The sequence below is a fragment of the Urtica dioica genome, chromosome 7 (assembly GCF_054948205.1).
Source record: "Urtica dioica subsp. dioica isolate 48M chromosome 7, U.dioica_male_clone48M_v1_H2, whole genome shotgun sequence".
NCBI classification, from domain to species: domain Eukaryota; kingdom Viridiplantae; phylum Streptophyta; class Magnoliopsida; order Rosales; family Urticaceae; genus Urtica; species Urtica dioica.
In genome coordinates this window covers 8549281-8564937 of record NC_142762.1, presented here as the reverse complement: position 1 = coordinate 8564937, position 15657 = coordinate 8549281, and the positions used below count along the sequence as shown (strand labels likewise).

General features: G+C 41.8%; 1 protein-coding gene across 1 annotated transcript; it reads left to right on the top strand.

Moving 5' to 3' along the window:
• The first annotated feature begins 2967 nt into the window (after nt 1-2967).
• On the top strand, nt 2968-4889 carry LOC149390191 (pentatricopeptide repeat-containing protein At3g29230-like). Its single transcript, XM_089620426.1, has one exon. It carries the CDS (start codon nt 3131-3133, stop codon nt 4658-4660), a length of 1530 nt encoding a protein of 509 aa, XP_089476552.1. The 5' UTR covers nt 2968-3130; the 3' UTR covers nt 4661-4889.
• Nucleotides 4890-15657: the final 10768 nt, after the last annotated feature.

Below are 15657 nucleotides of genomic sequence, written 5' to 3'. Positions count from 1 at the left end.
CAAAAATATTTATTGAATTCCTATAAAAAACTTTTTAAATAATCGGTAGTTTTTTTTAGAAATAATCCCTTTTATTTTTATTGTTACATATTATTTAATAAATATTTCTTTACTATCTCTTATTAGAAACTTTATAAATTAATTTAATAATACATGTGCTTTAAGCGTCTGGCTGCTTCATAACTTTGTTGGTAATTTTTTATAAGTTAGTAAATTATTTCAATTGACAAATGTGCTATATTATTTTAGGTGAATTTTATTAATATGTTTACAAATAAATAAGAGTAAGATGTTATAATCTTTAATAATTTGAGTAAAAATAGACTAAAATATGACTCATGATGAGCTCTTTTCTTCTAAAAAAAATATGTTAGGAAAATATTTTGATGTCAATATATCTATAAATTTTATGAAATCTACATATTCGATGAATTTAACTACAATGATATCGCCGCCTTATGGAAACTGCAGCAAGGAATCACAATGGCAGAGTGGTGTGGTCTCGAGTTTAAGTTCATGAGGACAAGCTTCTCACCTCGATTGGTCAAAGCTATGTAGAGATTGAATGGGATGGATTGGTGATGGGTGCTGATGTAGTCGTAGAATTGTCAACAACCTTAATCACGGTGACATTGTTTATTTAGAATTGTAGTAGATTGCAGCACGATCAATACTTAGACAGAGTCCGTTCCAAAGTGGACGCGGGGAAAGTGCACAAAGACCTCACTGTTATCATATGAGTTCTTTGAAATATATTTCTGGCATCCGCATATTTCATATGTGTTTTTTGTCGCTAGTTACTTACAAATCTCTTAATTTAGTCTTCAATAATATTTTGGTCCAACAAATCGTACTTTTATAGATATTTTGACTCTATTAAGATATAAACTAAATTTCAGTCATCTATAATTGTATACCTATGACATAAAGTTATTTTAGTAATTGAAGAAAAGGATAAAAAAATAAAAAAGCAATTAGGTCAATAGTTCAATAACCTATCATTTTAAAAAAAAAATAGTCAAAGTTTCATTTTATTAAAACAAAATAGATCATCAGACCAAAAGTAAATTAATTAACTAGTCAGGTTAATTTAATTTACTCTTTAGGTTAATTAATTACTTTGATTTGGTGAGCTATTTTCCTATTAAATGAAACTTTGGTTAGATCCTTAAAAGATTGATTAGTTACAACAAATACTTGATAAAAAAAATGAAAAATGAAAAAATAAAAGTTGGTTTTGTAGTTCATGTTAACAAATAAATAAACTATGAGAATTCCCGCAACAGGAATAAATTAGCTCACATATTTTTTTCGTGGAAATAGATTTCAGTAGTCGTTTTCAATAAAAAAAATTAATATTAGTCGTTGATTTTTTTAATTTTCTTAAATAACTGTTTTAATTTTTGAAGTGTTTATTTTATATTTAATAACTATTAACCATATTTTCAATAATCGTTAACCAGATTTCAATAAATATTAACCAAATTTTAATATACCAATATTTTTAAACTAGATTTTAACTAAAATTCAATACACCAATATTTTGAATCAGATTTTAATAATTACTAATCAAATTTTAATAATTATTAACAAGATTTTAATAACTCTTTATTAGATTAACCGGATTTCAATAAATGTTGACTAGATTTCTTTAGCATGAGGGTACTTTTGTGCATCAAAATGAAACGATTACTGCCAAAATATTTTAAAAACATAAGTGAAATATGAAAAATGACGTATATTTTAGACTAATTATATCATTATTCCATATTTTTTCTACTCTACTACTATAATTTTAGCGTACGCATATTTCCCTAAGAGCATTTCTAAGTCACACCAAATTGGTGTGAGAAGTGAGACATTTAGTGTGGATTTTGCTCAAACTCACATTATTTTTTGCACTAAAATAGTGGAGAAAATGTTGTAGTGAATAGTGTATCACCAAATTTGGTGTTTAACTATTCACCCACACCATTTTGGTGCAACAAAATTTTTAATTGCAAATTAATCCCTAAATAAAAAAATTATAATGTTGACCCTATTTAAATAATTCATAAAAAAAAATTACTTATCAATAATTAAAAAAAGAGTAAGTAAGATAACATTAATAAAATACATAGCATTAATCAAACACAATACATATCAAATAAAATACACACCAATTATAATTAAAATAATACAAGTACAATCTCAGGAAAGTTGAATTTACCACGCATGACATAATGAAAAAAAAAAATACAATTGCATGCATAATCAAATAAAAACACAAATTACTGGAAAAAAAAAAAAAACTATTACGTAGTAGTATGACATATTAGAGTTGGGTGCATGCATTATTGTGCACAATATGATAAGAGAAGAGGTGCATGATCTTAATGTCCCGATTTAATAGATTACCAATACAAACAAATAAGAACTATATATTGAAATGGACTAAATGAGGGTGTAAGATTTAAACAATTCTTGATTGACATAGAAAAATCAAAGATAAAGATGCTCATATAGTCCTTTGTAATGCGTTGATTGATTGTTGGAAGAAATATACTAATGATACTGAGTAGTGAGTATCGACGTTTTGTGTGTTTTTTTGTTCATGTGTATGTTTCTTTTTTTTTTTTAAATTTATTTTAAGTATTTAATTTTACCTATGATGTAATGTTTATGTTAATCTTTATTCTATAAATATTACCCCAAAATATGTTTATTTTTTTAGGCTGATATTTTTTTTTATATTAATTTAACATAATATTTAATATTATAATAAATTAATTTGATATTGTTGATATAAAAAAATAATATAATATGTAATAAGATTGCTATTGACCTAACAAATTATTAGAGGGGTTAATATGCAACTCTTATGAAGTAATATCGAATAGTATACAAATAATTTTTATTATTATTTTTATTTTATTTTTATTTTTTGTAAAATTTGGTGTTATAGACAGTGCCTTTTGTGTTATGGTTGTGTATGGTCTAATGTCTAATACCTTATCCGAGGCTACTTTCCTTCCAGGTTTATGATCATATTCGAAGGGATAGCGTTTTGGTTGTCCTTGTCCCTTGAAGAAACGTTATTGTAGGTTTGTGTTCTGCACAAGCCGTTTGTCCATCATTACGAATCTCTGAAATGGTAATCTCAACGATGTGCAATTGCGCTTTCGTCTCGGTCCCCCACGACCAGCGAAGTTGGAACAGAGTGATAAAACAACAAGTGGTCAACGGAAACGCCAAGCAAGCGATTCAGTCCTACGTCAACATGCTTCAACTCGGCTTCTCTCCCGATAATTTCACGTTTCCCATTCTTCTCAAGGCCGTCAATTTCGGGTATGTCTCCCTTGGGATTGAACTCCACGGTCAGGCGACGAAAACTGGGTTCTTCGACCATGTTTACGTACAAACCGCTGTTATCAAGATGTACTCGGAACTCGGCCTCGTCGACGAAGCACGCCAAGTGTTTGACAAAATGACTGAGAGAGATTTAGTGGCTTGGAACTCAATGGTTGTTGGGTACGCCTCTAATGGCCATATGGGAGCTGCAATTGAACTCTTCAGTTCAATGCCGGTCAAGGATGTCTTGTCCTATAATATCATCTTGTCTGGGTTTGCAGATGGGAAGAGAATCGAATCCGCGCGTCGAGTGTTCGACGAAATGCCCGACAGAGACGTGATATCATGGAACTCGATGATATTGGCCTGTACGAACGCCGGAGATATGGCTGGAGCTTGTGAGTTGTTCGAGAAAGCACCGGAGAGAAACATCATCACGTGGAACACGATGATCACGGGTTACGTACAGAATGAGCTTTACGCCGAGGCTATCAATTTGTTTGACCGAATGAAGACCGAAAATGTTGAAGCCGATTACCTAACGGTAACGGCTTCTTTATCCGCATGTGCTCATCTAAGATCGCTCGAAACTGGGACGCAGATCGATGAGTACGCGAGAAATCGTGGCCTGCTCTCGAAACCCCACGTGGTAACTGCCTTGATCGACATGTACGCGAAATGCGGAGGCATAAAGAATTCCCTAGAGGTGTTCTACAAATTCCGACACAAAGACATCTTCTGTTGGAACGCGATAGTCTCGGGGCTTGCTCTTCACGGCCACGGAGATTCGGCCCTGAAACTCTTCGATGAAATGCAAGAGAATTGCTTGAAACCGGACGATATTACCTTCATCGGCCTTCTTAGTGGGTGTAGTCATTCTGGGCTAGTGCAAGAGGGACTGAAACTTTTCGAGTCGATGCAGAAGGAGTACAAAATATCTCCGAAGATCGAGCATTACGGGTGTATGGTTGACCTTTTGAGCAGAGCCAAACTCTTTGAGAGAGCATTCGAGCTCATCGAAACGATGCCCTTGGAGCCCGGGGATTCGATAATCGGCGCCATGCTCAGTGCTTGTGTGACTCACCGGGACATTGAAACAGGAGAAAGAGTCATCAAGCTTATCGAGAAGAAAGCTAATAATGGTCAACTCAGCGACGGTGAATATATGATGATCTCAAACTTGTACGCGTCTTGTGGCCAGTGGGAAGAAGCGAATCGGTGGAGAAGCATGATGAACAATTCGGGCGTTGTTAAGACCGCCGGTTTTAGTGCAATAGAGCTCGATGGAAAGCTCCACATGTTTTTGGCTGGAGAGATTGGTCGTGTTTAGACGAGAATCGGAACTAAACTGCGTATCTGTCTCTGAATTGGTTTGATCTGACGAAGTTCATATCATGGGAGAGAATGTACATTTAAACATCAGTTAATGTTACTCTCTGTGTTGTATGGTATCGGACTGATGATTTATTTTCTCGTTTTCTCGCAATCCAGTGAATAACTAACTCGTATATGCAAAAGGGAAAAATATGATTTTGCTTCTGTCAATATGATTTTGCAAAGGTGTCAAAGATTGCATTTTATTTATTTATTTAGTACTTTTCCTGTAAGGATATTCCTTTTAGCGTCAAATCAGGATAGATCAGAATTGAGAATAATATCCAGAGTCTGAAGCACACCTAGTTATGGTTTCCATTATAGTGTAGATCTTAGCATGATTTTCGCTGTCAAGAATCTCAAGATTAATAGATGCGTATAGATATGATTTATTAGTCGTGCTTACAAGTTAGTGAGGCGAATCAGGTAAACTCTTGCATTGCATTTGCCTACCACCATTGAACCATGTCATGTATTTTTATTTTCTTTTTTCATGTTACCCAAAAGAGGCGGAAAGAAAACCCGGTAAAATCGTAAACCGGATCAGAACATTAATTTTTAGATCAACGGTTCAGTTTTAAACGGTTTAAAATTTCACCGGTCCGATCCGGTCCGGTTTATACTTTTAAACGGTTGGTCCGATCTAAAATTTTTAAACTGCGGTTTAGATCGGACCGAACTGGTTACTATTTAAGAAAAATATAAGTTAAAAACCTTAAAATAAAACGATCCAGTTTAAAACGGTGTAATGGTCTAAAACGGTCTGAAATGGTTTAAACCAGACCGGACCGTTTTAACCAATTTGGTCCGGTCCTTTTTTTTCTTCTTATTTTGTCCGATCCGATTTAATTTTTTTAAAACTATTTAGACCGGTCCGGTTTGATTTTTTTGACCGGTTTTAGACCGGACCGGACCGGACACACCCCTAGAATATTGGTGACGCCATTTAAAAAACCGGGAAATGTCGGCCGGCATTTTGTCAATTTTCCCTTTGTGGCCACTCTCCGATTGAAAGTTATTTTTTTCCTGCGTATTTGTTTGCTACAATATCGCTTATTTTTCTCCAATTAGTCATCAGGTATAAGATAAAAAAAAAAAAAAATTTCACAAAAGTATTCAATATATCCCTGAAAAGATCATTTCATCCTAAAACCTAAATCATCTCTATCCTTCTTCGGATTCGATGAATTTCTTTAATCTCCCGGCGAATCCCGCTGGTCCCCACTAGCTGCCGCGAACTGGCAAATAATTTATTTTTAGGCAGTTGCAATTATGTTGATATACCGATAAAATGCGACATCTTTGGGTTAAATGCTTATATATGTTGTAAACAAATCGTAGATATATGTTTATGTGCATTTATTATGAAGATTAATTCTTTAAGACTTGACCGCGCTTCTTCATTATTTCTCGCGTTAAGATTCCGATCCCCATTGATAAGCAACATGTCCATGGTTCGCAAGATTGGATTTTATTTTGATAGTAAGAACCCTAGATTTTGAATTGGAGATTTTTATTTGGAAAATAACAAATTTGAAAGGACGTGCAAGGATGAATTCATTGCGAAGATCTTTTCATTATGTCACACATTTTATGCCTCGTGTGATGAGAATATTGGCATAATGATCCAAATTTGGAAGGATGGATAATTCTTGAAAGCACTCGAAGTTAAAAGTACATGTTTGACGTAGTCTACATTCATGGGAAATTTGTGAATCGAGGAGATAATTCGTAGATAATTTTTTTTTTAATATATAACTAATCCTAAATAACAAGATTGTGAGTCTAATAAACTCACGTATAACATTGATACCGTTGAACCTTTCATTCAAGAGAGTGAATAATGACCAGTTGGTTAGACGATAATGGCATCGTTTGGCACAGTTTTGTTTTTAAAAAAAATGCTTTTACAAAAATTGTTTTTTTCAAAAACTGACTAAGTGTTTGGTAAACTGTTTATAAAACAGTTGTTGCTGGTAACAAAAACTAATTTAGCGTTTGGTAAAATAAATATATTATAATAAAAAGACTAAAATAGACATAAAATAAATATTTAACAGTGTTGTGGATAATCACGTGAGGATATTAAAATAATTTTATATCAGTTACAAAAACGCTTTTTCTAAAAGCTAAGATTCTTGCTTTTGTGACTCATGTACAATTTTTAAAATCGTTTTTGAAATTTTTTCTAAAAACTGTTTTACCAAACAGTAAGATTGCAGTTTGGTTTTTGCTAACAGCAAAAACAGGCTTAAAAAAGCTGTGCCAATTGATGTTTTTTTTTTACCAAAAGTAAATTATTATTCTTACAATACATTAGTTAAGTGGGGTGAGAGAAATAATTCCTTACAATTATACCTTCCAAATTTTATTCTCTCTCTCTCTCACGTCGACGAGCCTCGCCGCCGCTTTACCTTTGTCCCTTTTACAGGGTTTTTTTTTTTCAAGATCTCGTCTTGTGTGATTATTAATTTCTCTCATTAATTGGAATTTTTAATATGTTTTCCATAATTAGTTATGGGTAATCATCTAGAATTGATATTTATTTATTTTTGTGTAATTTCGAAGTATGGATAGTTCATAAGTTTCCGACAAACGTATAATTAAACCTATTGTTAATCGCGTTTTTGGATTAGCATTCAGAACCGTCCGTGGTTCGATCTAGGGTCGGACCCTATGACCGCACGTAGGTTAGGTGTGGTGAAGCTCTTCTATTATCGTCGTCTTTGTCTCACCGGAAAGTGGTTTCCGACTCCTCGTCACTTCGCCAATAGTCGGCCTTCGTGTTCTTCACGCTCTTTGCGTTCTTCGCGTTCTTCGTGTTTTTCGCGTTCTTCACGTTCTTGATGAATTTTTCATCTTCTTTGTTGTTCTCGACCTTTTTCGTCTGTTTTTCGTGTTTTGAGAGCTTTTGGGAATTTTGGGAAATTTGAGATTTTTGAGAGCTTTTTGAGGTTTGTGAGGTTTGAGAGCTTTTTCTCTTTTTGATTTCTCGGATCCCCTTTTATGAAAATATGAAGGGGTATTTATAGGATCTTGAATGTGAAAAGTTATGGAAACTTGGCGGAGGGATTCTCCAGTTTTGTGGATTTTACCAGAGGGATCCTCCGGTTTTGTAGGTTTTACCGGAGGGATCTTCCGGTTTTATGGGTTCTACCGGAGGGATACTCCGGTTTTGTGAGCTTTACCGGAGGGATCCTCTGGTTTTGTGGGCTTTACCGGAGGGATCCTCTGGTTCTGTGAGCTTTACCGGAGGGATCCTCCGGTTTTGTGAGTTTTACCAAAGGTGTTGGGGCTGTGATTTTTCTTTCCTGGCCCTTGGCAGGGCTGGGATTGCCTTCACAATTTTTGGGTTGGACTTCCTCCTGGAGGTCGAGCCTGTCTGGAGGTCGAGCTCGCTTGGAGGTCGAGCTCGCCTGGGGGTCGAGCCCGGCCTCGAGGTCGACCCTGGCTGGAGGTCTAGCCTGCCTGGAGGTCGAGCTCGCCTGGGGGTCGAGCTCGCTTGGAGGTCGAGCTTGCTTGGAGGTCGAGCCTGGCCTGGAGGTCGAACCTGGCCTGGAGGTCGAGCCTGGGGGTCGAGCCTGACCTGGAGGTCGACCCTGGCTGGAGGTCGAGCCTGCCTCGAGGTCGAGCTCGCCTGGGGGTCGAGCTCGCCTGGGGGTCGAGCTCGCCTGGAGGTCGAGCCTGGCCTGGAGGTCGAGCCTGGCTGGAGGTCGACCCTGGCTGGAGGTCGAGCCTATCCTGGAGGGCGAGCCTGGCTGGTGGTCGAGCCTGGCCTGGATGTCGAGCCTGCCTGGAGGTCGAGCTCGCCTGGGGGTCGAGCTCGCCTGGAGGTCGAGCCTGCATGGAGGTCGAGCTCGCCTGGAGGTCGAGCCTGGCTGGAGGTCGAGCCTGCCTGGAGGTCGAACCTGGCCTGGAGGTCGAGCCTGCCTGGAGGTCGAGCTCGCCTGAGGGTCGAGCTCGCCTGGATGTCGAGCCTGCCTGGAGGTCGAACCTCGCCTGGAGGTCGAGCTTGGCCTGGATGTCGAGCCTGCCTGGAGGTCGAACCTCGCCTGGAGGTCGAGCCTGCCTGGAGGTCGAGCTCGCCTGGAGGTCGAACCTGGCCTGGAGGTCGAGCCTGCCTGGAGGTCGAGCTCGCCTGGGGGTCGAGCTCGCCTGGGGGTCGAGCTCGCCTGGACGCCAGGATGAGAGGTCCCCTCAGGGGTGAGCTCGACTTGTCTTAATCCCGGGCTCTACTCTTTGGGCCGGGGTTGCCATGCCTCCTCGCTTGAGTTGGGCCTTGACGCTTTTTAATATGGGAAAAATCTCACATAACAGGTTTTACCTGAGGGATCCTCTGGTTTTTTATGGTCCTGGCGGAGGGGTCCTCCGCTTTTGCGTCATTTCTGCATTTGGATTATCGTTTTTCCCGTACGAAAAACGACGCCATAACATTAACCCCCCAAGTTTTACGTGCGACTCGTCGTGCTTGAAACTACTGTACTCGGGGGTGTTTTCCGAATCTTGTATTTCATTTTTTTTTACTTAAAAAATGATAAAAGAGGCTTTGGACGCTAAACGGGCGTCCCAGGTTCGAATCCAGCCCAACAAATATTCCTCTTTATTTATTTATTTATTTATTATTTTTTTTGTCAGGCGTAACCAAAGCAACCCATTCCCTTGATTTGCTGTCAGGGGCATAGTGACTAAAACCATCCGCTCTGATTTGCTGCCAAGTGACTAAAGCCACCTATTCCCTTGATTTGCTGCCAGGGGCATAGTGACTAAAACCACCCACTTTGATTTGCTGCCAAGTGACTAAAGCCACCTATTCCCTTGGTTTGTTGATGTATTCATTTGAGAAGATATTTATTTTCTTTCTGCTGTTGGAGTTCTTCTCAGCAAGTCTTCATCACCATTTTTTTATTTCTTTTATTTGTTGCCGTGTGGTTGTGTGTGTGTCAGGTCCTTAGGATGGGCAAGAGATCTGTTCCATTTTTTTCTGGGATTGACTTATCTTCATTTCCATCTATTTCTATTTATTATTATTATTTTTTTTCTTTTTTTATCTCCAGCCTCTTTATTTTGAATTTCAATGTATTCACTTCTGCTTTTCTCTCATTCTTCCACTGCTAGACACAGTGACTAACCATAGATTCTCTATTTCCCCAAATAACAAAGAGGTGGGTTTTTATCTGGTTTTTTTTTTAGCTCACCTTTTTTTCTGAGTCTATTTTTCTCCATTTTAATGAGCAATACCAACCAGCCCACGAATGGTGGTGGACCACCATCGTCTCCTAATTTAAATGTACCATGTGACGAGCTGGGAATTTGGTCATTATCCTCTCAAATATTTAATTTGGACGATATATCCAACCTTTTAGAAGACAGCGACGCAATTATCTCTACCCCACACTCGGACATCGACTTTGGGGATTATTTCGGCGACACGCTTCTTTCCTCTTCGTCCGGGATGGCTGTGGAGACGGGCGACGGTGAGTTCGAGCTCATATTGTCGATTCTGCGAGGGGTAGAGCCCATCGTTGAAGCGCTGGAGTCAAGCGTCGAGGCGGCCACCGACGGAGGCGAACAGAACGGGAAGTCCTCGTCGACCAAAAGCCTGGTGGTGGCGATTGGCGGGGGTCAGCACTCGTTGGGGCTGTCCGGCGGGGTGAGCATGGAGGGGACGGTCAACGGAGACCACATCGTCCCGGCAGAGGCAATTGGTGGAGAGACATCCATGCTTGCCGCGACCGGTGGGGAAAAAGGTTCGCCGAGCTCTTCTGGCGGGTCGATAGACTCGACGAGGTCCTCTAATGGAGAGAAGCTCTTGTACTCGCAGGGTAACGAGGAGATGATTTCGCAAAGCCCATCCGACGGAGAGTTCGACCTGACGGGGCGCTTGTCCTGATGGACGCCCCAAACGATTGTCTCAGCCTTGCGAGGGAGATTTCGGCAACCGTGGGTGATGGGGCGTCCCTGGTTGGTCCTTTGAACCTAGTTTCCCATGGTGATGGCGGTTCAAGTCTGTGGGTCTCGAACGTTGGTGGAGAGGGGTGTGACCTTGGTTTGTTTGCAGTCGGGGAGGCCAGTGGCTCGGGCTTCGAGCCGGAATCTGTGAGTGGTATAGGAGTTTTAGTCTCGGGCGTCGGCAACGTTCTTGGAAGCACCATCGTGTTGCGGGGCAGCGGCTCAGGCGCGGGGGAGCCGCCTAAACGAAAGAGATTCATCGGCCCGAGGCCGAAGCCCGATAAATTTTATGGCCTTGACGTTCCGTGTCTAATGACGAAGGAAAGACTGGAGTATTTCGTCCGAGAGTTTCAGATCCCGAGTGATGTTTCCGTAAAATTGCCCGCGCCTTATGATGTTGCGAGCAAGCCTCCTCCAGGTTACACTACCGTCCATGTCGAGAGTCTCCGAAACGGCCTTCGTTTTCCACTCCATCCCTTTGTTCTCGCTCTTTTTGAGAGGCTTCACTTGGCGCTTGGTCAGTTGAATGCGAAGAGCTATTGGGGTATAGTTGCTTATTACGTGCTTTGGTTCGAAGAGAAAGGGAAAGAGCTTTCCGTCGACGAGTTCCTTTCCACATGTCGTGTGAGCCCAAATGTTCGGACGTCGGGGTCGTGTATCGTTCGTCACTGGAGGTCGAGGCTGCTCGAGGAGTTCTCCAACAAAGATCGGGGTTGGGCAGACGACTATTTTTCGTTCGTTCTCCGGGACTTGGGAGTATTCCGCTTCGTTTTGTTGATGTGGCAGAAATCCCGAAACCTTACGGGCCTTCTAAGGAGTTCGAGTCTTTTATAGATTCTCGCATTTACGCCGAGCTTGTCACGTCTCAGTACCGAGATACGAGTGTTTGGGAAAGGGTCGGGTGGTTCCCTTACTGTCCAGCCGACGAGATCCTAACCGTTCTACCGCGGCCTTGGTTATTTCGCGATCTCGTTGTCGAGGCTGCCGATGAGCCCCCTCAAGAGTTTCCGGATCTTTTGATTCCCTTGTCTCCTATGACGGAGAGTGGTCGTGATGGTATTTGTCTTATCGCGCATCCTCTTTTACGGGCGCGGTATCCCTTTTTTTTTTCTTCTTTTTATTGATTTATTAGTGTTTTTTTTTTGTAGGTATGGTGGTGGAGAGAACTCGTGGTGCTTGCGAGTGTAGGGTTTCTGCTACGGGATCACTTCCGGTTCCGTTCTCCGGTTTGAGGGAGTCGACACCTTCTGCGGGTGCAAGGCTTCCTTCTCAGCCTCATGGGTTCGGCCCGTCTTCTCGTGCCGGCAAGGCCCCTGCCTCATCCTTGAAGGTGTCTGGTGCTAGCTCGAAGAGGCCTAGGGACGAAAAGGCTCCATTGTCTGCTCCAATTCGTGGCGGCACTTCGAAGAAGTATAGGGAAGCTCCTTTCACGCCGCCCATCGTAGTGACCTCCTCTTCTCAGGAGTCGCTCCCTTTGGCCGCCAAGGCCATTGCTTGTATCGGGGCGGCTTTACCGTCGGAGGTGACCAGAATAGATCAAATGCCCGGCATTGCTCTCGTCGAGGCACTTACTCGGAATGCCTTACAGGTATATATATATATATATATATATATATATATATATATAAATAAATTTAACGGGCTGTCCCACTCGTTTTAATTTCTTTATATGTTTGCAGTGTTATTTTTCTGCCCTTGCTGCTAAACGCAACTTCTGTGATTTGGCGAGGCGGGCCGAGATATCGTCCGAAACCCTCCGCCTTGCGAGAGAAGAGGGTCTGAGGGCTGGTCGGGATGAGGGCGCTTCAAATGATTAAGAAGCTGCGAGAAGAGGCTGCTGACTTCTTGGGAAAGAGCCGTGATCAGGCGGCCGAGCTCCGATGTCTGCGTTCGGACCTACACGCTATTCGGGCAGATCGTGACACCGTTCGTACGGGGCGTGACGCGTCTCGGGCAGAGTGTGGCTTGCTTCGGGCGGCGCAACGCCAGCTCATCTCTGATGAAGGATACAAGCGTCTGGTTTCTTATTGGCGTGGGATCTTCCAAGGGAAGAAGAAGACGATAGCGGAGAACCCAGGTCTCCCAATTTCCTTCTCCTATGTTCCTTCCGACTTCCCTTCAGAGGTGACTGAGCCAGGCGAGGGCGATGAGGTTCCTCCTTGGGACGCGGAGCGAGTAAACTTGGATGACGATAGCGATTCGTCGCTTTAGAAGCTTGCATTTCCTATGCCTTTGCGGTTTCTCGTGACTTTCCGTACTTGTCTTTTTGTGTAGTTACTGTGTTTGTATGCTTTTGGGAAAACTATCATTTGTTGGTTTTTTCCTTTTGGTGGCGCAGCTTGTTGAGCGTCCTTCTAGCCCGTTGTATCTTTTGCGGGTCCCAGTTTTGGGTTTATTCGAAAAATGAACAATTTCCCTTAGAGCATTAATAGTTGTATAATCTTTAAGAGTCTATGGATTATCTGTGCAATCTTTTTCAAAATAATATTTTGTAAGAGTATTGATGGCGCCAGTTGTTGGGATTTTGACCTTGTCGAACTAGTCACTTCGTCCAGTTCAGCTCGCCACGTCGTCAGTCGAGCTCGCCACTTCGTCAGTCGAGCTCGTCACTTGATCAGTCGAGCTCGTCACTTCGTCAGATCGACCTGGAATGACTTCGTCATTTCGTCCAAACGTCTTTGGATTCAGTTCGTCAATTCGTCAATTCGCCAAACCGTGTTGGGTTAACTTTGTCAAAACCTCTCGAAACAGAAAACGAAAAATAAAAGAAGGAACACAAGATTTATAGTGGTTCACTTTCAAAGAGTCTCGACGGCGCGAGCTCTTTTATTTTTTTTTTGTTAGAGTCTCGACGACGCGAGCTCTTTTTTGTTAAGAGTCTCGACGGCGCGAGCTCTTTTTTTTTTTTTTTTCTTATTATTACTATTAGAGTCTCAACGGCGCGAGCTCTTTTTTTTGTTAGAGTCTCGACGGCGCGAGCTCTTTTTTTTGTTAGAGTCTCGACGGCGCGAGTTTTTTTTTTTTTTTTTTATTTATTAGAGTCTCGACGGCGCGAGCTCTTTTATTTTTTTTTTAGAGTCTCGACGACGCGAGCTCTTTTTTGTTAGAGCCTCGACGGCGCGAGTGCTCTCCTTTTTTTTGTTAGAGTCTCGACGGCGCGAGCTCTTTTTATTATTATTATTATTATTAGAGTCTCGACGGCGCGAGCTCTTTTTTTTGTTAGAGTCTCGACGGCGTGAGCTCTTTATATATATATATATATATATATATATATATATATATATTTTATTAGAGTCTCGACGGCGCGAGCTCTTTTATTTTTTTTTTGTTAGAGCCTCGACGGCGCGAGCGCTCTCTCTTTTTTTTTGTTATTAGAGTCTCGACGACGCGACCTCTTTTTTTTTTTAATCCTGTTAGCCCCCAGTTTTCATGCTTAAAATTTTATTCCAATTTTTTTTTTTTGTTTACATTACATTCTTGGGCTCTGTGGCCGCTTTTGGAAAGTAAAATACATTAAAATTAAAACTTTGGCAGTGGTGCTTGCCGGTTTGCAAAAGATAAGTAGTTCGGCTTTGTGGCCTACTGAAAATATTGGCGGAGGTGCTCTGCGTTCCATGGGTGTTTGATCTCTATTCCACCAATTTCTTCGAGGCGATATGTTTCGTCCCGTATTACTTTCCGGACTCGGTATGGTCCCTCCCAGTTTGGTCCGAGTACTCCTGCTCCGTGTACTTGGGTGTTATGGAATACTTTTCGTAAGACGAGGCTTCTTTCGGCGAAGCGACGAGCCTTGACTTTTGAATTGTAGTGCTTCTCCACGACCCTTTTTTGGGCGGCCATGCGGGTAAATGCTTCCGCTCTCCTTTCTTCGATAACATCTAACTCCATCCGGAGTGCCTCGTTGTTGTTTTCTTCGTCAAAGATTTCCATTCGGAAGGACGGAGTTCCGATCTCGACAGGGATGACAGCTTCGACTCCGTAGCTGAGGGAGAATGGGGTTTCTCCTGTCGCGGAGCGAGTCATTGTTCGATATGCCCAGAGGAAGAGAGGGAGTTCGTCGGCCCACGCACCTTTCTTCTCTTCTAGTTTCTTCTTCAACGTCTCCTTGATGGTCTTGTTATTAGCTTCGACTTGGCCGTTTGCTTGTGGATGGTGTGGTGATGAGAATGTCTTGCTGATTTTCAGCTGTTTGCAAATCTCCCTTACTTTTTTGTTGTCAAACTGAGAGCCGTTATTGGTGATTATAGAGTCTAGAATGCCGTGGCGACAAATGATTGATCTCCACATGAAGTTGGTTGTGTTTGCTTCAGTTATCTTGGCTAAGGGTTCTGCTTCTACCCACTTGGTGAAGTAATCTATTGCCACAATCGCGTACACTCGTTGTCCTGGCGCCATGGGCAGTTTGCCGATTATGTCAACTCCCCATTTGGCGAACGGGCGAGCAACGAGGATGGGGCACAATGGTGCCGGGGGCTGTTTTGGTACGTGCGAGAACCGTTGACATTTATCGCATTTTCTGGCAAGGTCAAATGCATCTTTCTTGAGTGTTGGCCAGAAGTAGCCTTGCTTCAAGGTTTTTAGCGTCAGAGACTGCCCTGCAGAATGATTTCCACAGATGCCTTCGTGGATTTCTCTCAAGACGTAATTAGCCTCGACCTCGTCTAAGCAGCGAAGGAGCGGTTGCGAGAATCCTCTTTTATATAGCGTGGTTCCTCGAAGTACATATCTTTGCGCTTGATATCTCACTTTTTTGGCTTCCGCTCGGTCGGTGGGGAGGATTTCGTCACGAAGATAGTCTACAACAGGTGTCATCCAGTTTGGCTTCGAGTTGTCTTCTATAACATTTATTTCCTCTTTTTTTTATTGACGGGTGTTTCAGGGTCTCAAGTGGTACCTTCCCCAGATTTTCATCATCGGCTCCGGAGGCCATTCGAGCTAAGGTGTCTGCTTCGGCGTTTGAGTCGCGGGGAACTTGCGTGATCTCGTACCATGAGATTTCTTCGA